We start from the raw sequence: 26,068 nt of genomic DNA on the forward strand, positions 1-26,068 counted from the left end.
AGTCAAGTTTATTTTATGTCAATTTTCTATTTGCCCTGTATAAGATATATTTAATTACTTTATTCCATCTCCGTGTTCAGATTAATCAGATTCTGACTACATATTGGTGCTCAAATTAGAATAATTCTTTAATCAACTGTGTCATCCCCGCCATGGTAGACTAGAATGGAAAAGCTACTCTAGGCATACTGAAGACGTGTGCATTTTATTTTCTATTGTAATTTAAAAGTAAAATCAGAAATATTGATTTCTACTTGACTGGAGAGATGATTTAGTTTGAATATCAGTCTGATCTTAATCAGGTGAGAATTAATTGAGTTGGAGGTATTAGATATTCAGTGATGTTAAGTGAACCATGGTCAATCTAGAGAGAAGCTTTCTTTTGTACTATGTTAGAATTATCAAATAGCCTATGCACCACCGTGTAAAATCATCTTTTCATGTTCATCTTTCTTGTCTCATTAAATGCACCACTAAATTCATTCTGTACCCTGTCTAATCTTTAAAGTAGCAAGCTAATAAACCACAATTTAATAGAAAATTAAAAGCATAATAATTTTGTCATAAAATGCTATTGTGGTCAGAATTTTCTAGTGATATATTTTCTAGTACCTAATTTTAAAAACCAAGTGATAAAACCTCTGTTTTTCAAGTATACCTGGGACTTAAAAAAATTAGTTTTACTTTTTTTCTAATATTCAACACTGCAAGAATCAAGTGAACAATACAGAATGATTTTAATGTTTATTTCCAGAAATAGAGTATGTAGCATTATATTGGTCCACCACACGGCATGGGCTTTTTATTTATTTTAAGAGTGTGATAGCAATATCATAAGTGTTGTGAAAATATAAATGGTGAGATAACACCTCCATAGGACTTGCCCTTAAGTAGTAAAATTGTAAAGTCTTTAAATAACCTGCAGCCTGAACGGAAAGGATGGATTTGCCTTGTTAACTAGGGACACTACACTTATTAAATGTCTAATTAAATTTAGCATCACATGTCTTCTGTTCTCTTTTTTTTTTTTCCTCTTTAAAACCGAGAATTGGGACCAGTTTATGAGCAAGGGAGCACGCGTTATCAGTGTTGGGTTTCTTCCATTTTGGCAGTTGGTGTGACCGTGTTAAATTAAAAGAAAGCCAGGAGTGTGGGTTTTGACGGTGTCTTTTTACCTTGGGTTAGGGCTCCACGTGGCATTGGTGGGGTGGGAATCGTAGGATCTCTGTAGCTCTGTAATTTGTGAAAAGGAATGCCCACATTTTTATTTGAGAACAGTCAGCATTTAATGAAATGAAGCCATCCAGGCAGAAGTGTCCATTGACTGTGAAGGTAGGGTGTTCTGTTGCAAGAAAGACAGGTCCCTGCCCTATTGTCACTAACGGGCAGTTCCGAGGAAATGGAAGAGGATTGTTGAAAAAAAAAAAAAATTGAGAGAGATGACCTCTCACTCTGCTTCAAAGCCAGACTTCCTCTCTCCCCCTCCTCCACACAAAGGTATTACTTTATTCACTTTCCTTTTTTAAAACTGCATTTTGTAAGGTTGGCACAGGGACAGACTACCACAACACAATAGAAACCTGCTTCTTCCCCACCGCCCCAGACTCCAGGTTCTCTCCTGAGGCCGTGACGGCCACCCGCCCCTTCCTGGCCCCCACCCCTTCTCTCCTGTCTGCACAGGGGTGTGTGTGTGTCCTTGCTGTTTCCACTTTGGGTCTTGGAGATCATCCTCAGCTGTGCACTTTCTTCAGTGGCCGGATAGAGCTTTGTGGTTTAGTATTTCTACTTAGGCTGTTGGTGTGACTCTGTTAGATTAAAAGAAAGCTGCTAAGTGGCTTTGAATGGTGCCAAGGCTATTTTTTACCTACATAAAGACATTTTTTGCTTCAGCTAAGAGAAGACAGGATGAGGAATGGCTTGTGATACGCCATTCTCTTAATGATTCTCTACAAATGACTTTTGTCATAAGAAAGGTGTAGTCATAGTTATCTTTGTATTTGAATTGTCCCGTGTTTGGATATGAAGAACATAACTGTCTTTTTGAATGCTGTCTCTTGAAGGGAAATGCCAAACTGTGTCAACTCCTCTTTTGGAGCAAAGCAAGGTGTCTGATACATAAGAAAAGTTGACAGACCAGTAGATTAGAAAGAGGGTGAGCAGGTTTTGTCCACAGCCTGGAAACCACATCCAGCAAGGAGGAGGGAGCCATGTTCATGCTGGTTCTCACCAGGAGGCGGCGCAGCAGGACTGTTACTGCCAGCGGAGTTTGATGGGGGCTGGCAGGACCCTGAACTCTGGTTTCTTCCAGTCTCAAACCTCCCCCACGCCCCTCAGCACACAGGCATGCACACACCTATTTGCACACACATCCCCTCCGCCACAGTGGAACTGGCTCCCTTGTTCTGTTCCCACAAGGTTTGCACAGTGAGGTGAACTGGGCCTTTCTGAATTGGGGAAGGGTCTAGGGTTTGGGTTAGTGACGTCTAAGTCCTTCCTTCTCTGGCCGTTTCCACCCGAGGAGTTGAGAACAAGGTCCTTTCCTGGCCCCTCGTGAGTGGCGGTGAGTGGTCACCGCTGGCCCACAGAACAGACTGAAGCCACCTGCACGAATGGGAAGGTGCAGTAGGCTGGCTTGCTGCCTGTGTTGCTTACAGTGTTGACTCTGCTTCTTATCAGGGGATGTTCAGAAACATGGTGCCTTTGTTGGGTGCTCTGAGGGGCATGCGTTCATGAACAGATCTTTTAACTTTAGAGGCTGGGGCGGGGGGCGGGGGCCAAAGGGGGAGCATGTAGCCGACATGTGCAGCGTGAACCAGATTGACTCACTTAGCGTTTCTCTGGCTTTGTCACTGTCTAAGTCCTCCCCCTCTGTCACTGCTAGTGATACGGATTCTCCTGCTTGGGGAGGCTGATGGCCTCTCTCGTGTGCGTCTCATTTGGGAGATGGGATGAGTTGGTGCTCTCCTTAGCCACAGCTCAGCTATGCTGACGTCTCCCTTTCCTATTCTGAAGGCTCTTAGAACCCCAGGTACAGAACTTAGCAGTTTCTTGTAAACTGCTTGGAAAAGCCACTTTATAATGTGTAAAATCCGTATTTTAAATATTTAAATATATTTTATAGGCATTCTGGAAAAGGAGGTATGGAGCCAGAGGGCAAGGTATCTGGCATCATTTTATTGTAGATGATTGCTCAGGAGCAGAGCATCAGAGCTCTAAGCTGTAGCTTTTCTTCCCCCGGAAGTGGGGACCGGAAGGACTGAGCTGTCCCACCAGCTTCCTGGGCCCAGTGGTGACCCTGTGTGTGGTGACGGGCGGGGCTCACGGCTCTGCTGTGACCATGAGGTCTTTTGCCCAGTGTGGAGGAGTCTCCTCTGTTCTCACTGTGAAGAAGAGTCAGTGGGATTCCATAGGAGTTATGGATTTTTTCAGGAACTAAAGGCCTGGTTCCAGGCTAGTCCTTGCCATACTGTCCATCTTGGAAATGCATGATGTCACCTACTGAAAGCTCGGTGTCCTTGTCTGGCAAGTGAAGATGATGATAGTGCTTATCTGTTAGGTTTCTGTAAAATTCAAGTGAGCTAATGAAGTGCTCATCGTGTCTGGTACCTAGTAAATACCCAGTATATGTCAGTGGCCATTATTAATTTGACTTTGTTGCTGTTATTATTAACATCTTTAAATACCTTGCAAGAAAAAATTATGAAATCACATAGGAAAATGGAAAAACAAAAACTCCACTTGAAATAAGATAGTTTATTCTAATGGTATAGATCCTGCTGATCAGTTAATGTATTGTTAGCCTTTGTGAGAAATCATCTCTGTTCTAAGAGCTACATGCTAAGGGCTTCTCGTCAGAATCCCAGTTTGTGCCCATTGAGCTTCATTCCAGTACATGGAGATGAGCCACCTGAGGCTCTCACCGCCAGCCTCCTGTCTACATCTGACCTGAAGTGCAGGGAACAAAACGCACGCAGGGCCGCCTCTTCCACTATGGCAGCCACTGTGCACGTCACTCTCACCTTAATTAATTCCAAAGACACGCTCAGCCCCTCAGTGGCATCCAGCCACACTTCGCGGGCTCGGTCGTCCTTCATGGCTTCTGGTGGCACTGTCGGAAAGTGCAGAGAACATCTCTGTCGCTGCAGAAAGTCTCACTGGACCAGAGAAAATAGCATGAACTATATTTATAATTTTAAACTATAGTAAAGTAAAACTCGCTCAGTCGTGTCCAACTCTTTGCGACCCCATGGACTATACTATTCTCCAGACCAGAATACTGGAGTGGGTAGCCTTTTCCTTCTCCTTAAACTGTAGTAGCCATGTATTTTTTAATGGGACATTAGTTTTGAAAGGTAAGCTTAATTTTAATGTTATATTTATTTATGTATTAAATAAACAGTATCTATCTTATTAGGGCTTCCCTTGTGGCTCAAACAGTAAAGAATCTGCCTGCAATGTGGGAAACCTGGGTTCAGTCCCTGGGCTGGGAACGTCCCCTGGAGGAGGGCGTGGCAACCGACTCCAGTATTCTTTCCTAGAGAATCCCCATGGACAGAGAAGCGTGGCAGGCTACAGTCCATGGGGTCACAGAGTCAGACACGACTGAGCCACAAGCACAGCACAGCACATCTATCTTATTAGCATGCAATCATGTGAAAACTGTGAACAAGATAGTTAGTTACATTTTTCATCCTCAGTTCAGTTCAGTTCAGTCGCCCAGCCATGTCCGACTCTTTGCGACCCCATGAACTGCAGCAAGCCAGGCCTCCCTGTCCATCACCAATTCCCGGAATTTACCCAAACTCATTGGCATCAAGTATCCAGCCATCTCATCCTCTGTCATCCCCTTCTCCTTCTGCCCCCAGTCCCTCCCAGCATCAGGGTCTTTTCCAGTGAGTCAGCTCTTCACATTAGATGGCCAAGTGTTGGAGTTTCAGCTTCAGCATCAGTCCTTCCAGTGAACACCCAGGACTGATCTCCTTTAGGATGGACTGGTTGGACCTCCTTGCAGTCCAAGGGACTCTCAAGAGTCTTCTCCAACACCACAGTTCAAACGCATCAATTCTTTGGCGCTCAGCTTTCTTCACAGTCCAACTCTCACATCCATACATGACCACTGGAAAACCATAGCCTTGACTAGACAGGCCTTTGTTGGCAAAGTAATGTCTCTGCTTTTGAATATGCTATCTAGGTTGGTCATAACTTTGCTTCCAAGGAGTAAGCGTCTTTTAATTTCATGGCTGCAGTCACCATCTGCAGTGATTTTGGAGCCCAAAAAATAAAGTCTGACACTGTTTCCACTGTTTCCCCATCTATTTGTCATGAGGTGATGGGACCAGATGCCATGATCTTCGTTTTCTGAATGTTGAGCTTTCAGCCAACTTTTTCACTCTCCTCTTTCACTTTCATCAAGAGGCGTTTTAGTTCCTCTTCACTTCTGCCATAAGGGTGGTGTCATCTGCATATCTGAGGTTATTGATATTTCTCCTGGCAGTCTTGATTCCAGCTTGTGCTTCTTCCATGGATGGAGGTTTGTGACATTGTACAGGAGACAGGGATCAAGACCATCCCCATGGATAAGAAAGCAAAATGGCTGTCTGAGGAGGCCTTTCAAATAGCTGTGAAAAGAAGAGAAGCGAAAAGCAAAGGAGAAAAGGAAAGATATATCCATTTGAATGCAGAGTTCCAAAGAATAGCAAGGAGAGATAAGAAAGCCTTCCTCAGGGATCAGTGCAAGGAAATAGAGGAAAACAACAGAATGGGAAGGACTAGATATCTTCAAGAAAATTAGAGATACAAGGGAACATTTCATGCAAAGATGGGCTCAATAAAGGACAGAAATGGTATGGACCTAACAGAAGTAGAAAATATTAAGAAGAGGTGGCAAAAATACACAGAAGAGCTGTACAAAAAAGATCTTCACGACCCAGATAATCACGATGGTGTGATCACTCACCTAGAGCCAGACATCCTGGAATGTGAAGTCAAGTGGGCCTTAGAAAGCATCACCACAAACAAAGCTGGTGAAGTTTAGTTGAGCTATTTCAAATCCTGAAAGATGATGCTGTGAAAGTGCTGCACTCAGTATGCCAGCAAATTTGGAAAACTCAGCAGTGGCCACAGGACTGGAAAAGGTCAGTTTTCATTCCAATCCCAAAGAAAGGCAACTCCAAAGAATGCTCAAACTACCACACAATTGCACTCATCTCACATGCTAGTAAAGTAATGCTCAAAATTCTCCAAGCCAGGCTTTAGCAATACATGAACCGTGAACTCCCTGATATTCAAGCTGGTTTTAGAAAAGGCAGAGGAACCAGAGATCAAATTGCCAACATCCGCTGGATCATGGAAAAAGCAAGAGAGTTCCAGAAAAACATCTATTTCTGCCTTATTGACTATGCTAAATAAAGCCTTTGACTGTGTGGATCACAGTAAACTGTGGAAAATTTTGAAATAGATGGGAATAACTGACCTGCCTCTTGAGAAACCTATATGCAGGTCAGGAAGCAACAGTTAGAACTGGACATGGAACAACAAACTGGTTTCAAATAGGAAAAGCAGTACGTCAAGGCTGTATATTGTTACCCTGCTTATTTTTCCTTCTAAGCTCCCACAATTCAGTGGTTTGTTTTTTTTTTTTTTTTAAGATGTTTTTCAAGTGTCTGTTGAATTTGTTACAGTATTGCTTTTGTATTTTGGTTCTGGCCACAGGGCATGTGGCATCTTAGCTCCCCAAACCAGCTTAACCCTTGTACCCCCAGGGGAATCCCTCCAGTGTGTGTTTTATACTCACAGTACAGGAGAGTGAAAAAGTTGGCTTAAAGCTCAACATTCAGAAAATGAAGATCATGGCATCTGGTCCCATCACTTCATGGGAAATAGATGGGGAAACAGTGGAAACAGTGTCAGACTTTATTTTGGGGGCTCCAAAATCACCACAGATGATGATTGCAGCCATGATATTAACAGATGCTTACTCCTTGGAAGAAAAGTTATGACCAACCTAAATAGCATATTCAAAAGCAGAGACATTACTCTGCCGACTAAGGTCCATCTAGTCAAGGCTATGGTTTTTCCAGAGGTCATGTATGGATGTGAGAGCTGGACTGTGAAGAAGGCTGAGCGCTGAAGAATTGATGCTTTTGAACTGTAGTGTTGGAGAAGACTCTTGAGAGTCCCTTGGACTGCAAGGAGATCCAATCAGTCCATTCTGAAGGAGATCAGCCCTGGGATTTCTTTGGAAGGAATGATGCTAAAGCTGAAACTCCAGTACTTTGGCCACCTCATGCAAAGAGTTGACTCACTGGAAAAGACTCTGATGCTGGGAGAGATTGGGGGCAGGAGGAGAAGGGGACGAGAGAGGATGAGATGGCTGGATGGCATCACTGACTCAATGGATGTGAGTCTGAATGAACTCTGGGAGATGCTGATGGACAGGGAGGCCTGGTGTGCTGCGATTCATGGGGTCGCAAAGAGTCTGATACGACTGAGCGACTGAACTAACTGGCAGGGAGATTCAGACTAGATGCATTTCAGACCTTGCTTAGTAGCTTTGTGTGTAGGGTTTAGAGGGCTACAAACCCAAGCTGACCAAATGAAGATAACTGTTTGGTAATACTGAATTCCTTCTTGTATCTGCCACTATATTATAAGTACATTGAAGTTAGGAACCGTATTTTGTATTTAATGAATGCTTGATTAAAGAAATAAGTGTGCTGGAAATAAAAGGCATGTTTAATTCACCTGTGATAAGGAGCAGGGATTTTTGTTTGTTCTGATCCTCTCCCTGACCTCACGTGAATGAAAGATTTTCCTAGACAGCAGAATGTCACCAAGTCTTAACCTAAAAACTAACAGGTGACTTTCTCCCCTCATCTTAGCATTTGACAATCATGACCATGCCTTCTTTAGTCCATACTGTCCTAGAAAAGGTAGTCATCTGTGGATACCTTTTATTAATTTTTCTACTTAAAAATCGTATTCAAAAAATTTTTGAAAGAACGAAGGAAGACTGACCTTAAAATTTTGATAATAATCAAATATAGCTGAACCAGTTTTTATTCTGTATTTCCCTGTTATGAAAGTTTTATACTTGAAATGGTCGGTGCTGCCTGAATGAAGCTAAGTGTTTGTTGTGAACCTGAACACACCTGTCTTGTCAGTACTGCACCAGGTTCCAACACACCTCCAGTTGGCCCTCCGTACCAGAAGCCCTGGTTCTTTTTGTGCTTGCTTTCATAAAATACAGTGCTTTTGTAAACATCGCTGGCTACTAATTTTTCTTTAAGAGAAGATAGTCATCTTTTTTGCTCTTTAATTTTTAAGAATTTTAGTTTTTTGACTTACACATCCCAGGCCATAAATGCTATTTCCTTGTGATCGTCTTTGCTTATAAGCCAGGCGTAAGTATTTGGGTCACATACACATCAGCATAGAAGCTGGGAGAACGCCACCGTGGGTCCCCACCACGTGGGATGTGCCAGTTCCTGTTACAGGACACCAGGTGCCTCTTGTCAGGTGACTGATGGGATGAGGAGGCCTTATTTCCTTTTTGTCCTGCAGAGCTTGTTATTTACTCATCAGTTCCTGGTTTTCGGGAAGTTCATCTGGGACACTGTCATCTGAAGGCACTAGTTGGTGGTTGTTGTTCGCGGTAGATGATTCTGTCATTTTGGGCAGAACCCGAGCTCTGCTTTCAGGCCTTAGCATGCACTTTCTGATTCATCTGATAAATGAGAACCATCGTTTGTCGGTTTTCCTTCTTCTGCTACAGGCAGTGCAGTTAGTTCATTATGGTGGCTGTCACAAACTTAGTCACACACATTTAGTACCATAAATCAACACAGATGTGTGACATTACAGTCTAACTCAGAGGTGTGACACAGGTCTTTCTGGGTTAATATCTACATGTTGGCAGAGCTGCATTCCCTTCTGGAAGCTCAACGAGAGAGTCCATTTCTTTGCCTTTTTCAGTTTCTAGAAACCTATCTTAGCATGAGCAGCTTAACAAAAATAACATAAACTGATGATTCATAAACAACAAAACTTCATTCTCACAGGTTTAGATGCTGGAAGTCCTCGCTCAGGGTGCTAGCTTGGTTGGCTCCTCTTCTGGGCTGCAGACCTCACTGGTGGGGAGCAGAGAGCACGCCACTCTCTCCTGACTCTTACCAAGGTGTTGCTCCATTAATGAGGATCCACCCTCCTGACCTTATCTCATCCTAATTCCTCCCAAGTCCTGCATTTCAGACTCTCTTGTTGACCATGGTGGCTACTCCATTTCTTCTGAGGGATTCCTGCCCGCAGTAGTAGATACAATGGTCATCTGAGTTAAATTCACCCATTCCAGTCCATTTTAGTTCACTGATTGCTAGAAGGTCGATGTTCACCCTTGCCATCTCTTGTTTGACCACTTCGAATTTGCCTTGATTCATGGACCTGACATTCCAGGTTCCTATGCAATATTGCTCTTTACAGCATTGGATCTTGTTTCTATCACCAGTCACATCCACAACTGGGTATTGTTTTTGCTTTGGCTCCATCCCTTCATTCTTTCTGGAGTTATTTCTCCACTGATCTCCAGTAGCATATTGGGCACCTAATGACCTGGGGAGTTCCTCTTTTGGTATCCTATCATTTTGCCTTTTCATGTTGTTCATGGGGTTCTCAAGGCAAGAATACTGAAGTGGCTTGCCATTCCCTTAAAGAAAGGCAATGCCAAAGAATGCTCAAACTACCACACGATTGCACTCATCTCACATGATAGTAAAGTAATGCTCAAAATTCTCCAAGCCAGGCTTCAGCAATACATGAACCGTGAACTCCCTGATGTTCAAGCTGGTTTTAGAAAAGGCAGAGGAACCAGAGATAAAATTGCCAACATCCGCTGGATCATGGAAAAAGCAAGAGAGTTCCAGAAAAACATCTATTTCTGCTTTATTGACTATGCCAAAGCCTTTGACTGTGTGGATCACAATCAACTGGAAAATTCTGAGAGAGATGGGAATATCAGACCACCTGACCTGCCTCTTGAGAAATCTGTATGCAGGCCAGGAAGCAACAGTTAGAACTGGACATGGAACAACAGACTGGTTCCGAATAGGAAAAGGAGTGTGTCAAGGCTGTATATTGTCACCCTGCTTATTTAACTTCTATGCAGAGTACATCATGAGAAACGCTGGGCTGGAAGAAACACAAGCTGGAATCAGGATTGCCGGGAGAAATACGAATCACCTCAGGTATGCAGATGACACCATCCTTATGGCAGAAAGTGAAGAGGAGCTAAAAAGCCTCTTGATGAAAGTGAAAGAGGAGAGTAAAGAAGTTGGCTTAAAGCTCAACAAGCTTTAAAACGAAGATCATGGCATCTGGTCCCATCACTTCATGGGAAATAGATGGGGAAACAGTAGAAACAATGTCAGACTTTATTTTGAGGGGCTCCCAAATCACTGCAGATGGTGACTGCAGCCATGAAATTAAAAGACCCTTACTCCTTGGAAGAAAAGTTATGACCAACCTAGATAGTATATTCAAAAGCAGAGACATTACTTTGCCAACTAAGGTCTGCCTAGTCAAGGCTGTGGTTTTTCCTGTGGTCATGTATGGATGTGAGAGTTGGACTGTGAAGAAGGCTGAGTGCCGAAGAATTGATGCTTTTGAACTGTGGTGTTGGAGAAGACTCTTGAGAGTCCCTTGGACTGCAAGGAGGTCCAACTAGTCTATTCTGAAGGAGATCAGCCCTGGGATTTCTTTGGAAGGAATGATGCTAAAGCTGAAACTCCAGTACTTCGGCCACCTCATGCAAAGAGTTGACTCATTGGAAAAGACTCTGATGCTGGGAGGGATTCGTGGCAGGAGGAGAAGGGGACGACAGAGGATGAGATGGCTGGATGGCATCACAGACTCGATGGACGTGAGTCTGAGTGAACTCCGGGGGATGGTGATGGACAGGGAGGCCTGGTGTGCTGCGGTTCATGGGGTTGCAAAGAGTCGGACACGACTGAGCAACTGAATTGAACTGAATTCCTCCCAGGTCCCCACCTCCTAATATCATCACATGGTGGGTTAGTGGTGGGGGTGGGGGCAGTAGGGTTTCAACACACAAATTTTATGGGGATACACATATCCTATTATAAGGCACCCTATTATTTTGTTTTGGTCTGGTGTCCTCTTTCCATTGTTCAAGCCGCCAAGGTGACATCTCTCTGTCCCCACTCCCATCATCACCTCTCTCTCTCTTCATCTGTGCCTCCCTTCTCCCTTTCTCAGGACCCTGGTGATTCCTTTGGGCCCTGCCGGATAATCCAGGATAATCTCTTTATTTGGTTGTAGCTGATTAGTAACTGTAATTTCCCTTTGCCATATAACCTGACACATTCATTGGGTTCTGGGAGGAGGATTTGGAGATCTGTGTGGTCTATTATTCTACCTAACATAATCAGGAAGTGAAAAAAAAATCTCAGATCTTAACTGTGTTCAAGGAAAGCAAACATCAAAAAGACTCCTTTTCTATATTGATAAATGATGATGTAATATGCCAGATGATCCAGTAAGAAAACTGATAAAATGGTGGTTATTTCACTTGCATCACTCTTCTAGCTGCTTCCCGGCTTCCCTGGTGGCACAGAGGTTAAAGTGTCTGCCTGGAATGTGGGAGACCCGAGTTCGATCACTGGATTGGGAAGATCTCCTGGAGAAGGAAATGGCAACCCACTCCAGTACTCTTGCCTAGAGAATCCATGGATGGAGGAGCTTGGTGGGTTACAGTCCATGGGGTTGCAAAGAGTTGGACACGACTGAATGATTTCACTTTCTTTCTAGCTGATTCCATCATTGTGTTTTCTTATTTTAGTCAGTTGAAAATAATTGATGAGTCATGATGAAAGAAGTCCTAGGATGATCTAGTAAAAAGTTTCAAAATGTAGGAAAAAGATCATTGAGTCTATCTTGTGTCTTATCTTTACTCAAAGTTCTAGTGAGTCTATATGATAATTGCAAGATAGAAATGAGTTTTATTATATTACAAAGTATCTGTTTTCTTTGGTTTTTTGGAAGGCCTCAGAAAAAATGAAAATCAAAATATCTTTAAAATAGTTAGAACTACTCTAAGAAACTCAGAAATTAAAATTGGGTCCAGTGGACCCCGGTCTCTACTCAGAGGGTCAGCCTCTTGGTCCCCTTACCTTCTGTGATGCCCCAAGGTCCTCCCATCTTTCAGGCTCCCTGTTTCCACTGACCCTTCCATTGGCCCAGTGGTTACCTGGGCCCTCTTTATTTTTCCTTATTTTTCTTAAGTGACTGCTGCCACACCAGTGTCTTCGACTTGCCTCAGCCCCATAGAGCTGAGGGTTTTCTGGACAGTCCACTTGGGTGTTTCACGGCTCCTCCCAGCTGGATGTGTCTGAAACACACGCTGATCTTTTCCCCCGTCATGTGCGTTACTTTCCTTGTGTCTCTGAGACATCAGACCGCGCTGGCTGTGCCCAGCGGAGGTGTCGGCGTCATCCTGGACTCCCCGTCTGTCACCCTGTGGCTTGATGGTGTACCCCTGTCCGTCACGGTTCCCTGGTAGCTGTCCGCGCCTCTGCAGAGCCGCTCCCTGCCTCTTGCCCTCTTGCCGTCTCTCGGTCTGAGTCCTGTGCTCAGTTCTTGACCGGTTTCCCTGTTATCCCCACCTCTGCCTGCTTCCAGCTCTTGTAGTTCTCTGCAGAAGAAAGTCTGATCGTGCCGTTCTGCTGTGCAGAGCCCTTCTGAGGGCTTCCACTGCCTCAGGAGCAGCCCGACGTGGAACGCCGCCTGCGGTCGTCGCTGGCACACGCCCGTCCCCAAGTGCCATTTTTATGAGCCTGTGTATAAGTACTGAAAGAATACCTGAAAACAAAACTTTAATCAGTTAATACCTGTGAAAGCCTGTGCTAACTCATTGGCTAGTGCCAGGAACACAGTAAACAGAAGTGTTCACTATCGCTGTTGTTACTATTATGAGGCAGGAATGTAAGTGACTTTTTCATTTTCACTCTACTCTGATACTTTAAGAAATAAATGATATAAGATTAACATATACATACTACTGTATATAAGATGGATAATTAGGAAGGGCCTGCTTACTGTGTAGCACAGGGAACTCTTCTCAGTGCTCTGTAATGACGTTTGTGGGAGCAGAATGCCGGGGTCCAGCCCCAGTGGATCCAGGGTGATTCGAAGGTGGGGACGGAGTCGGCGTCCTTGGAAATAACTTATTTAATTACAGATAGAGAGGGATTAGAAAATTAGCAGAGAAAAAGAGGCTAAATAACTTGGTTTACATGGAATACCAATCACCACCTACGTAGGCCGCAGGCGTCTTCCCGTTCTCCTGAAGGAGAGGAGGCACTGAGGCCCCCCCTGTCCAATCTTAGAAGCCCAGGCAAAATTAGCAGCCTTGGTGGGTACCCATGCACCAGATGGGAATTTGGCCAGAAAATAGTAGGAGAGAAAAAGAGGCTGAATAACTTGGTTTACGTGGGATACCAATAAAATTCCAAGACAAGAAATTTGCACCATCTACGTTGGGCCACTGGTGCCACTTGAATATCGGAAGGTGCCCCTCCTTGGGCTCCTTCTCGCTTGGGCCTGAAAGCCGGGACAAGTAAGTAGACATGGCGAGCACCCACGCTCCAGATGGGAATTCAGCCAGAAAAACGGGGAGCAAGAAAGAACGACATGTCTTTCCGGAAACTGATCCCGATTTCTTTATTTTGGAGTTTGCTTATATACCTTTTGCTACACATAGGGATGAATACAGAGTCACGCGGGGGTCAGCAGTCCTGACCTTTATCAAAATCAGGTGCTTTACATAAAAAAAAAAGATCTTAGGGGTTTTACATCAACTTCTGGCCATAAGGCCTGCTGACATTTTATGACTCTTTCTTTCTGATAACCAAAAAACTTATTTTTTCCAAGGGTGTTTTTTCTTAAACCAGGCACCACCCTCCAAATAAAGTTGCATTCCTATAGGGTGAGGGTGTAGTGAGTTACAATCAAGAAAGGAATTTATTTAACCCAAGGTTAACATGATTAATCTTAAAGGTTAATACTTATTTCTCCTATATGCTTAAAGGTTAATACTTATTTCTCCTATATGCTTAAAGGTTAATACTTATTTCTCCTATATGCTAGTTATATTCATTATAAGGGCAGGGAATATGGAGACGTAGCAGCAAACATCAGCCCAACAGATGAAAATCCTTTCACTAATGCTCCCCTTAAGATATGTTTAGTCTTAAGATAGTGATAAAGTTACATTTTTACATAGCAAGGACACAGTGATTTATAACAAAGTACAGTGATCTATTACAAAAGAGAAAATTCATTAACTCAAAAAGTCTAGTATTGCTAACCTTAAAAACTACTATATTTCCTTTTCTATATTCCAAATAAATTGATTAATATATTCCCAGGTGCCTAAGGATATGGAGGCCTAGCGGCAATCATTGACTCAACAATGAGAAAAGCCCTATGCTAATTAAGAGTCTCAAAATACTCCACACTCTCTGTGCTGTTTATGGTTGAGAGGTAGTAAACAATCATGTGTGCAGTGGCAGGAGTATGGATAATCCTGTCACACAAGCTAGTTTGCCAGCAGAGAGGTTTGACCTGAGACACCCTTGTCCCACCCAGGGCAGGGAATTAGCAGCAATTATTGGCACAACAAATGAAAAACCGTTCACCAATATAATTCCTAACTAACCCACTATACTGACAATTTCCCAAAAGAATTTGCCTTTAGTAAGCCTAAAACATCTCGTGCCTCTCAGGTTGGGAGGCTGTAAACAATCACATGTGGCCAGAGGAACCTTTACAGGTGGGCTAGATAACCTTCAGAGGAGTTCATAAGTTGGAACACTCTTGTCATGCCCAGGAATTTTTATTGACTTGGAGCTGCACGTTAACTCCTTCTCCGAGAGAACCGGTGGGGAACAGCCCCCCGTAAAGTCAGAGGTGTAGGCGAGAGACGAAACAGTAAAGTAGATAGACTCTGGTTTGGGGGGCAGATGCTCGGGAACAGGGGGTTTCCTGAGGCTTGGTCACGCCTTTGCGTATGCCAAGCCTCCTTCCTCATGACCTTTGCCGTAGGCGGAGTTCCTCCCGCTGGCCCCCGGCATCAGAATCCGGAAGAGAGCAGGTATGCGTGTACGGATGACTGGCTGCTGCACACCTGAGGCTAACACAACACTATTCGTCAGCTGTACGCCAACATAAAGTAAAAGCTAGAAAAGGGACAGATCCATGAAGTGTTCTCAGCTGGGTCCTCTCCTAAACGGTGTGATGGCATGCTTTGGTGATTTCCCCGTCTGCACTGCTTTTGACTCACCTTTGGAAACGGAAACGTTTTGAAGGCGTGAGTGCAGTTAAGAAGTCACTGTTTCGGTGACTGATGCTCGTGAAAGATGAGGTGGCTTCTGCGTGTTATGTTTTCCACTGAGTGATTAATTTTATGGATCTCTCGAAAAATTGTCTCTGAAATTTTGTTGTTGTCAGAATGTTTGCCGGCAGATCATTTATCCATCGTTTCAAGTACATTTCTGTTTTTATTTTTATCTAATTTTCTATAAGGAAGCAGTTTTATGCTTAAGATTTCCTGTTGTGCAGTTGATGAAATGTTTTGAATTGAGGGTGATTTAAAAATCTGCTTGCTACATTTCTTCAGTAAGCAAGACCTCCTAAATGTCTTTCTTTTCGATTAAATTGAAGTTCCAGATTTAAAAGCGAGACCATCAAGATGGTGGTTTAGTCACAGAACTATTACACAGAACTTACATGTTAAAAATTCTAAATTACATTGGTACCTAAATAGAGCTCTGCTTTTTATAATGCTGGAAACAAAATAGGTACTTTATTAAGTACTTCACTGATTGAGGAAATAAAAGTACTAGAAAGTTAGAAATAAGTGCTGTTTCTAAAGATAGTTGTGTAAAAATTCATAAGCTCAGGATTGTTTGCTGCTGCTGCTGCTAAGTCGCTTCAGTCGTATCCGACCCTGTGTGACCCCATAGATGGCAACCCACCAGGCTCCCCTGTCCCTGGGATTCTCCAGGCAAGAACACTGGAGTGGGTTGCCATTTCCTTCTCCAATGCATGAAAGGGAAAAGTCAAAGTGAAGTCGCTCAGTCGTGTCTGACTCTTAGCGACCCCATGGACTGCAGCCTACCAGGCTCCTCCGTCCATGGGATTTTCCAGGTTTAGAAAACATAAATTGTTGGAATTATAAAAGGAGTGGTTCTAGTCAGAAATATGAAACGTTGGAATTACTTCTTTTAATCTGGTATGTTTTTAAATTGTTATCTCACATTGAATGCTATAGTCCTACCTGGATGACTGTGTCTGCAAAATTGTATGTTGCTTGAAACTGATGAAGTGTGGGTCAGTCTTCCTGCTCCCATGCACACTTTGTTGCTCATCTTCGGCTTAATCAGGAAACCTAATTATGGCGGTTATTTAAATATTAACATATATTCCAAAGTTCATAAATTAAATGAGTGAAAAACAATGAATTCCAAACCATTTCTTTCTCTTACTGCTTTCATATGGAGTTTCCCTAAGTTTTTTCTTATATAAACTGGAAATTATGTATTCTTGTACTTAAATACAGTATGATTATTTTGCCCATTATCTTAGACTACAGTTGGGAGAAGACTTTATCTCTGTTTTCCCTAGCTTCACTTGGTGAAAATTTTATCATGCTCACAGAATATGTTTACCAATAGTTTATTTTATATGATATTCAGTGGTTTCTTTCAGAGAAAGGAGGGTTTACAAAAGAAAGAATTTCATGTTCTTGATATTTTAAAGAAAAAAAGTCTTGAATGCTGTCTTTAAGCCCAAACTTCTTTAAAGTTTGCGATAACTTTTAATCATCTCTCTACTCTTACTCTGTACTGATATTTATTTGCATAACATTAAGGTATATGTTAGTGAATGACAGTTCATTTTCGTAGTGGTTAAAGGTGAATATTTATTTACAGGTGTACAAACTTTTTAACACTTACTATTGAGAGACAGAAGTGATTTAAATTGGGCTTGTTTCAGAATACCATTGCAGAAATCAGCTGGCGACATCACCATTATATGAATGTTTGCTAATGTGGTTTGAAAGAAGGATCCTCATTAAAATCTTGTTGCTAAACAAGTGACAGAAACCTTACAAACAGCTTGAGGCTTCGGGCCAGTCACAGTTACTCCTGAAGAGATCTGGACAAGTGTGAAGATGCAGAGACTGTGCCTTCATGCCCATCAGAACACACACGTGCTGTCTGGAGCCACTTCCCTACTTGAGGACATTTTCAGTCACGTTGGGGAAAACAGAACTTAACATAAGTCAGTGCCTGAGCATTCGCTTGTGAATTTGTCATGTGCCAGAGTACTGAGTGTTGAATTCAGAAAGTGTACTGTTGCTAGGAGCCCTTGTGTTCGTGTTTTCTGGAAAGGGCCTGGGGTTTGGTCAGCTCGCACGTGCTTACGAGGGGAGGTCCCTGATGCTCACAAACTTTCTGTGGACGCCATCTTCCGAGGGAGCCTGTCCAGGCCTCTGAATGACAGTGGGGCTGCGAGGAGCCAGCCCCCGGCCTGTCACCACCATTCGTCACCTCTGGATTAACTTTGTGTCCACGCTTCCATTGAGGGTAGCTCATGCTTTCATTCATGCTTAGGATTGTAGCCCTTGCCTCTGGAAAGGCAAGTCTTCCCATCAGGCTGTGTGGAGAGCAGTTAACGTGTTAGGATGCTAATGACTTCGAGAGTGCAGGCTAGTGGATGTTTCAGTGGGCTTGCTCCCTTCAGGACCTCCGATGAGAACGAACTAATCCTGCATTTGCTTTGCCTTTTTTAAAAAGAGAAATGTTTTTTCCCTTTTTTGAGAAAACAATAGTTTGACTTGTTTATTTTCGGCTGTGCAGGGCCTTCGCTGCGTGCAGGCTTTTCTCTAACTCTGGTGAGCGGGGGCTCCTGTCTGGTTGCGGTGTGTGGGCTCCTTACTGCATGGCCTCTCTCGTTGCGGAGCACGGGCTCTGGGGCACCCGGGCTTCAGTAGAGGTGGCCCGCAGGCTCTAGAGCACGGGCTCACAGCAGTTGCGTTGCACAAGGCTTAATTGCTCCGCGGCATGTGAGATCCTCCCGGCTCAAGCATCAAAGTCGTGTCTCCTGCGCTGGCAGGCGGTTTCTTTTCCACTGAGTCACCAGGGAAGCCCCTGCTTTGCCTTTTCGCGTCGCAGAGGACACAGGAAGTCCCCTTTGCTCTGATTTGGCCACATGCACAGCTCATCGGCACAGGGACCACAAGAGTGTGTGTTGAGTGTAAAAGATGCCTGATTCAGTTCAGGACTCAGAGCAAACGGTGGCATCCTGAGACTGGTGAACAGCTAGTTCACGGAGCCTGTGACCCGCTCTGGAGCATCCCTGCCCCGTGGCTGTGACCAGACGTGCCCTCCGTCTGGAGTCAGGCCCCTCCTGCACCAGCAGGCCTGGTTTCTGCCCGCCCACAGCCTGCAGACTGCGCTGATGCTGCAGACAGACGGATGTCCGTGCCCGAGGCCTCTCGGTCCAGCAAAGCCCCTCGAATTTTCTGTGCATTTACAAATGTCAGTCGTTTTCAGTTTGCTTGTGGTTTAAAACCACTTTTGTTACAAGTTATGTGTCTTCATGGGGACTCCTGAGGTTACCTGCTTGTTTTAAGATGATTATAAATCATATTCCTTAGTAGCTGGAAGGGTAAGAGAATCCTGGTAATTTTATACTAAATGATGATACAAGCTTCTTGGTGAGGGTGGTGTCGTATTTTAAAGTCTAACATGGACATGGCTGGTTACAGATGGGAGGAGGCCGAGGCTGGGCCTAGAGACCCCCGGGGAGGGGAAGGACTGAGACAGCTGGGGAGAGTCGCTGCTAGAGCAGGGGCGCCCCACACCCGTCCCAAGGAGGGGCTGAGGAGCAAGCGGGTCCGCCCCAGCGCAGGCCAGGTAGAGCAGCGGGCCGCTGTGGCTGGACTCCGGCACCAGAGTTCTCTGGGTTGGGGCCCCTGAGAAGGCAGGACCCCGAGGGGACCAGTATGATTTGAGGGCCAAACTAGCAGAATGGAAATGTGATAGAAAGCCATTTGGGTTCTGGGTCACCTCAGAGTTGGCTCAGGAATGGGATGGGAGCCCTGGGATCAAAGTAAAGGGCCATGGCAGGTTCTCTGAAGGAAACGGGGTTGAAGGATGCCATCAGTAGCCACAGAGACTGGACCCCAGGAGGGGCTGTGTCCGATACATCCCCCTTCACTCTCCCTACTTCTCTCTTCTGGAATATACTCTTTCATTTTAAAAAAATTGGGAGTATAGTTGATTTACAATGTTGTGTTAATTTCTGCTGTTCAGCAAAGTGACTCCGTTTTCTATAAGTTTATGGGTGTATATATATGTGTGTTTGTGTGTGTGTATATATATATGTTTATGGGTTTCCCTGGTGGCTCAGTGGCAAAGAACCTGCCTGCAATGCAAGAGACACAGGAGACGCAGGTTTGATCCCTGTGTCAGGAAGATCCCCTGGAGGAGGGCATGGCGACCCACTCCAGTATTATTGCCTAGAGAATCCCACGCACAGAGGAGCCTGGCTGGCTACAGTCCATGGGGTTGCAAAGAGTCATACATGACTGAAGTGACTGAGTGCGCACACACGTATATGTGTGTGTTCTTTTTAAAATACTCTCTTCCATGATGGTTTATCACAGGACATTGACCATAGTTCCCTGTGCTGTACAGCGGGACCTTGTTCATCCATGGAGTACATGCTTCCTCTCTGTAGACAGACCTTGGAGATGCTGTGGTTTGGTTCCAGACCAATGCAAAACACTCAGTATCACAGGAGAGCAAGTCGCATTCCGTCTTTGGCTTCCTAGCGCATATAAAAGTTATATCCACACTGCATTGTAGTCTACGAAGTGTGTAATAGCATTACGTCTAAAAAAAACACTGTACATGCTTTCAGTAAGGATACTTTATTGCTGAAAAATGCGAATGCTCCTCTGAGCCCTGATCCTTGAGCTAGTCGTAATCTTTTTGCAGGAAGAGGGTCTTACCTTGATATTGGTGGCTGCTGACTGATCAGGGTGGGGTTGCTGAAGGTTGAGGTGGGTTCCTTAGAATAGGAGAGCAGTAGTAAAGTTTGCTGCATAGGACTCCTCCTTTTAGGAACGATTTCTCTTCTGCCTACAGTGTGCCAGTTGGTGGCATTTGATTTGGTGGAGAATTTTCAAAACTGGAGTCAGTCCTCTGAAACCCTGCTGCTGCTGCTTTATCAACTAAGTTTCTGTAATATTCTAACGCTCTATTGTCATTTCAGCAAGGTTATAGTATCTTCACCAGGAATAGACTCCATTTCAGGACACCACAGTCATTGTTCATTCTTAAGAAGCGACTTCCCTGGTCAAGGGTGATCAGGAGACGAAGCAGTCCATCCCATCTTCAGGCTCCACCTCTAATTCTAGCTCGCCTGCTGTTTTCTGTGTCTGCAGTTACAGCAGTAACATCAAAGATCCCTGATCACAGGTCACCATAGCAATTGCAATACTGAAAGAGTCTGAAATGCTGCGAGAATTACCACAGTATGACACGGAGACGTGGATGCAAAGCAGCAAAGTGAAGCCGGTTAGAAATCCTGCTTTGTCTCCGCGTTCCGTGTGTCACGTGAAGCGAACTCCTTCTTCCCCCCCGGGGTCCCCTCCTTCCTTTCAGACCTACCACCTTCTGTTCACGTTCATGTCTTTTGTGGAACATGTACTGTGTGTGTGCCAAGCACAATCTAGGCCATAGATGTTAAATGAACGAAGATTTTAGAGCTCTTTAAACTTATAGAGATGTAATTACAGATGATTTTTTCTCTTCCAAATTTTTTATTTCAGATTTCACTAAGTGTTGCAAGGATTCTGGAGTCCTTATGGTAGTAAAATGCCGGAAAGAAAATTCTGCACTGAAAGACTGTCTAACCTCTTAGTAAGTAGTTGCCTTGGTGTTTGTGTTCCTGCGTGTATGTGTGTATAATGTGTTGGAGGTGAGAGTGTGTATTTAACTCGCTATGTGTCATATATTCTGTACTTCTCCCCACCAGATTCATCCTATTGTTGGCTGAGTCTGAAATTTTAATTTGGTAAAGATGCTTCTAAGACAAGTGGTACAACATATTTTTGAAGGGTCTTTTCAAGTTATGTGTGTTTGTCAGCATTTTATCTGATTAAAATATTAGGTCAGCCATAAAAATACATGATTTTTTATAGGATTTAATAAACGCCTTTTCATGAACAGCTTAATCCATAGAATATATTATGCTTATCTTTTAATGAAAAGGTAATTTTACCAGCCTTAGGATCTTTTGGATGAAGATGTTTAACTTCTAGGAGAGTTGTAATAAACAAAGGAAACAAAGGTATATTTAGATTTCTGAAGTTAAATTACTTTAAAAAATAGTTCTTAAATGTGTTCACTGATACATCATTGTAGTTTGTTGAGTCTTAAAGTAAAAATGTGTGGAGTTCTTTGAATGCAGGTGCTTTCTGCTCATCTGCCCAGATTTCATCATCACCCACGTTACTGACAGGTGCTTTCGTGAGTAGGGAGCTATCTGTGAGATCAGACAGCTGTGAGGTCAGATCAGATCAGTACCTTCTGTACTCAGCTCCCCTGGCCTGTGAGCATCTATGTCAGATACTTCTTAGATGATTACATAAAAAGAAAGTGGTGATTATCTGAATCTTAAATTGTTTTCTTTTTGGATAACTAGTACACATGGACTTAGGCACTCTTTTAGAATACTGATTATCTGCATTCATAGATAAGGAGACATAGTCCAAGTCCACGCCTTTTCTCAAGCTGGTAATAAATAAAAACAGTTTAATAGCTGCTCTTTTTGATGAGCCCAGACCTCCCCTGACCATGTAACTGTGGAGAAATCAGACTTCGGGTCCCTAGAGCCCCCAGGAGACACTGGTGAACGTGAGCCTCTTGCACGTCTGTGTGGCTGAGGTTGTTAGCTTCCCCGTGCACCTGATCCGTGGCTTTTGACACCCGTTTCAGGCTCCGTTGTGCCTGTAACTCTTAGTTGGGACAGGGGGGCCCTGAAGCTGGGAGCAGGACTGTGGGGAGGGCAGCAGGCTGGTCTCCCGGGCCCTGGGCAGGGTCCTTGCGCTCCAGCAGGAGATTATTCCTCACGTGGAAACACGTCACTCCAGTGCTGGGCATGTATCGATGCCAGGTACTCAGGAGATGTTGGCTCTTGTTAAAAGTTCGTCTGTGTTATTTTCAGCTTTTGCTATGTGAATATTAATCATTGGAATATCCCGCCATCTCTCACCCTTGAGAAGGGGAAGAGAGGTCCTAGGCCATCTGGGGGGCTGGGGGTTTGGGGGAGCCTGCTGCTGCTTGGAAGAGAGAGGAGCAGAGGGGAAACTGAGAGGAGGGACGGGAATGTGGGAAGGGAATGAGAGCTGCTGATGGAGAATTCTGCTTGACAAGTCTCCACCAGGTGGCTCAGTGGTCAAGAACCCGTCTGCCAGTGCAGGCGATCTCAACCTGCCAGTGAGATGCGGGTTTGATCCCTGGGTCGGAAAGATCCCCTGGAGGAGGAAATGGCAACCCACTCGTGTTCTTGCCTGGAGAATCCCTTGGACAGAGGAGCCTGGAAGGCTGTGGTCCCTAGGGTCACAAAGAGTCGGATACGGTTAAAACGACTCAGCGCTAGCACAAGTCTCAGCATACTTGAAGAAGTACTGTGTTTTCGTCTTTGCACAAGAGGCACCTTGGCTCTGCCTCCTGTGGACACTTTGTGGGTGGAAGCACTACCTTCTGGCGTCTCTGGCTGGTGACACGGGAAGCATCAATGGTCGTATTCTTCCATTTCTCCCTATCTCATCTTGCTCGTCCCAGTGACCATGTCTGGCTTCTGCCCTCACCCCCTGGAACTGTTTCCAAGGGTTCCAGCATCTGTCTTTTACATTCTTTCTCTGTTACTAGACCCCCTTTCATCCTGTCTCCCCGGTGTCTCTGCCTACTTCTTCTCCACCCTTTCCTCCTTAACCTCCTCCTGAAAGCTACTTCCCCAGGGTCTCCTCTCCATCTTCAGTCTGAGAAAGCTCAGTGTGCCCCCGTGGAACTCTGCTTCCTGTGGGTCACGGCATTCCTCTGCTTCCTCCTGCAGGTCCCTTACTGAACTCAGCTCCTCTGAGTCCTGCCTCGTGTCTTGGGCAGTTCTGATCGTCTGGGATCTAGGATCTTACTGATTGCATTTCCCCAGTCTCTCCCAGCTCCACTGCGTCCTTTTCACCAGAGTTGACTCCTTTAGATCACTGGGCCTTGTCATTTCCTGTCTGGATTACTGGAGTAGTTTATTTATTGGGCATTCAGCCTCTAACCTTGCTGGCCCCTGGCCCCCCTTGGCCTGTGTGGGCTCCACAGGCCACACACACTCCACACTGTGAGATTCATCCGAGGCCCCGAGCTGATCTCCCAGCTGCTGTTAACAGTGCCCGGCAGGGCAGATTGGGCTTCTCCACACATCTCAGCTTCCCTCCTCTGTGGGTTCTTCCTTGTGGGCCTTCTGTGGGGATTTCTGTTGGTCCTTCAGAATGCAGCTCACACGTCTCCCCGGCAGCTCCCTGTTCTCTTCACCCTGTCTCTCCCTGGTGCCCTGGGCCACACGGCATGCTGTGCATGTCATTGTGATGTCTGCGCACATGGGTCCCTGAGCACAGGGGCCCTGCTCCCCACTGTCCTCCCCTGGGACATTGCTATTCAAGAAAGAACCGTTAGTTTTTTTTTTCCTTTCATTTGGTAGCCTCACCTTTACAATGAATTTATGACTATGACTAAAAAACCTGCTTGTAAAGATTGTGCTTGATGAACTGGGTGTCTGAATTTATCATTAAAGCAGGCTTATCTTACATGCTTGCAAAGTGATTTGCTTTAAAAGAATTTTCTTTTCCTTCTCGCAGCTATAAAGATCCAGCCTTTTATGAAGAATGCAAAATGGAATACCTGAAGGAAAGGGAGGAATTCAGAAGAACTGGAATTCCTACCAAGAAAAGGCTACAGAAGCTTCCCACAAGTATGTAGGCAGATATTCAAGATGATGCTCAGGAACGCCAGTGTTCACGGAAATCAGTCACCTGAAATAATGGACTCAGGGAAGTGTGTTTCCTTTATCCTTAATTATGGAAATAACGTTATCTGAAATAAAGATTTTTTTTTTAACCTCAAAGTTATTGACTGATAAGAGTAAGCAGGGGCCTGGGACATGGTTTGCCTGGTTGTAATGGATTTTAAATAGATGGTCTCACAACTATAGATCTCTAACAGTGACACTGAATTTTAGGTTTCCACATGAATATTACTAGTCAATGTATAGACTGATCATGGAGCCAGAAGTAACTAAAGGGGAGCAGGAGTGGACAGTCTCCAGAGGAGTTCGTGACTGGGCAGCGTAGCAGGGCGGTCATGAGCCCGGCTTAACCATTTTATTAGTAACTAAGCAGCTGTGGATGCAAGTAGTCTCCATAGTTACACAGACTGTGGATGTGAGGATTAACTGTTGCAGCTAAGCAGAATATGCAAGACGGCGTCTAGGATGAGGTAAATGCACTTCAGTAACTTGGTAGAAGGGTTATTTGGAAACAGATAAGTGCTTGTACATCAGTCAGTTGCACTTACATCTCTGTTTTTTTACTTGGCTGCATCGGGTCTCCATTGCAGTGTGTGGGCTCCTTCATTGTGGGGCACGCTCGCTAGTTGCGGTGCCCGGGCCCAGCTGCTGCAGCACTCAGGCTTAGCTGCCCTGTGCCGTGTGGGATCTTAGTGCCCCTGTCGCAGGCAGGGAGGGTTCTAACCAGTGACCGGCAGGGAAGTCCCTGCTTACATCTTTAACAGGAAATTTCCTAAAATGTATTAACATTCCGTGACCTGACCTGTTAATTCTGCCACTGAAAATATTTTAATGTTTTTAAAAGTCTTCTTTATAAGGATGAATGACCATTTTGTAACATAGTAATAAGAGTAAAAATTTTCTGTCCCTATACAGTAATTTGGTTGCAGGCTGAGCTTTTATATTAAAAGTTGCTTTTTTTTCATACAAGCTGTTAACTCTTCACCATAGCCACTGCAACTAGTTTCCAGGTACTTTATATGTTTTTACATATATGTATATATATTTATTTTATATGCACTTACATAGTTCTTATTAAAATCACAAATAGAAATTCCTGCCTAAGATTTAACTTAGGCCCCAGTCCCATGAAACAGAATGAACAAGATTATAATCTTTTTGGTTTTTGGCTAAAATATCTGGTTTGTAATCTGTATATTCCAGATACAAGGAAACTTTTCCCCTAAAGCTAATTACGACTTACAGCAGCTTGGTAAATGACACTTTTGTTAAGTAGAATTGAGACATTTTCTTTTTCTACATGGTCCCTCTAGAAATTGGAAACTCTTAGGTGCCCCGCACCAGCACCTTTATCAGGTAAGGAGCAGGAATCTCAAGTATTTTGGGGACCTCAGAAAGAGAGGAACTCGCCCACATGTGTAGGTATCGCACCACTTGTGTACGGATGAAAAGGTGGGAGACCAGGGCGGCAGAGAGCAGTGTGCGGGTAAGCAAGCCCATGCGCCGCTGGGGGCCTTTTTCTGTTGAGCAGTCGGATGACTTACATGAAGAAAGGGAAGATACTTTGAAAAGCAACATACAACCTGTGGCTATTCTGTAGGGGCCAGCTTCATTTTTATGTGGACAGTTCATCTGTGCGGATGTTGCATCCTTACTGCTACTGGACAGACTGGCTTACAGAGTGTAAATACGTCCCCTGTGGGAGACGCGTGCCCGGCCACTGGCGCCCCTCCCGCTGGCCCCTGCCGCGCATGCTCCCTGCCTCGGCCCCGTCGCGCAACGCCCCCTGACCCTGGCTCTCCTGGGCGGATGCAGGCCACCGGCCTCCCACCCTGTGTGAGCTGTCTTCTCCAGAGGGCGCTTCTGGATGAGAACGCTGCTCTGTTCCCTAGGACTCGGCCCTTCG

The 26,068-nt window shown here is 44.6% G+C and overlaps 1 protein-coding gene across 2 annotated transcripts in view; it reads left to right on the forward strand.

Annotated features, from left to right (window-relative positions):
• The window catches only part of CMC1 (C-X9-C motif containing 1), an 82,705-nt gene extending 58,465 nt beyond the window's left edge, over window positions 1–24,240 (forward strand). For both annotated transcript variants that reach the window (XM_068982739.1, XM_068982738.1), the window contains exons 3-4: window positions 20,915–21,005; window positions 23,996–24,240. In XM_068982739.1, the coding sequence (XP_068838840.1) occupies window positions 20,915–21,005; window positions 23,996–24,116 (212 nt within the window). In that variant the 3' untranslated portion in view covers window positions 24,117–24,240. The remainder of the gene's footprint in view (window positions 1–20,914; window positions 21,006–23,995) is intronic.
• Window positions 24,241–26,068: the final 1,828 nt, after the last annotated feature.

This window comes from Capricornis sumatraensis, chromosome 10 (genome assembly GCF_032405125.1).
Source record: "Capricornis sumatraensis isolate serow.1 chromosome 10, serow.2, whole genome shotgun sequence".
Taxonomy (NCBI): Eukaryota; Metazoa; Chordata; class Mammalia; order Artiodactyla; family Bovidae; genus Capricornis; species Capricornis sumatraensis.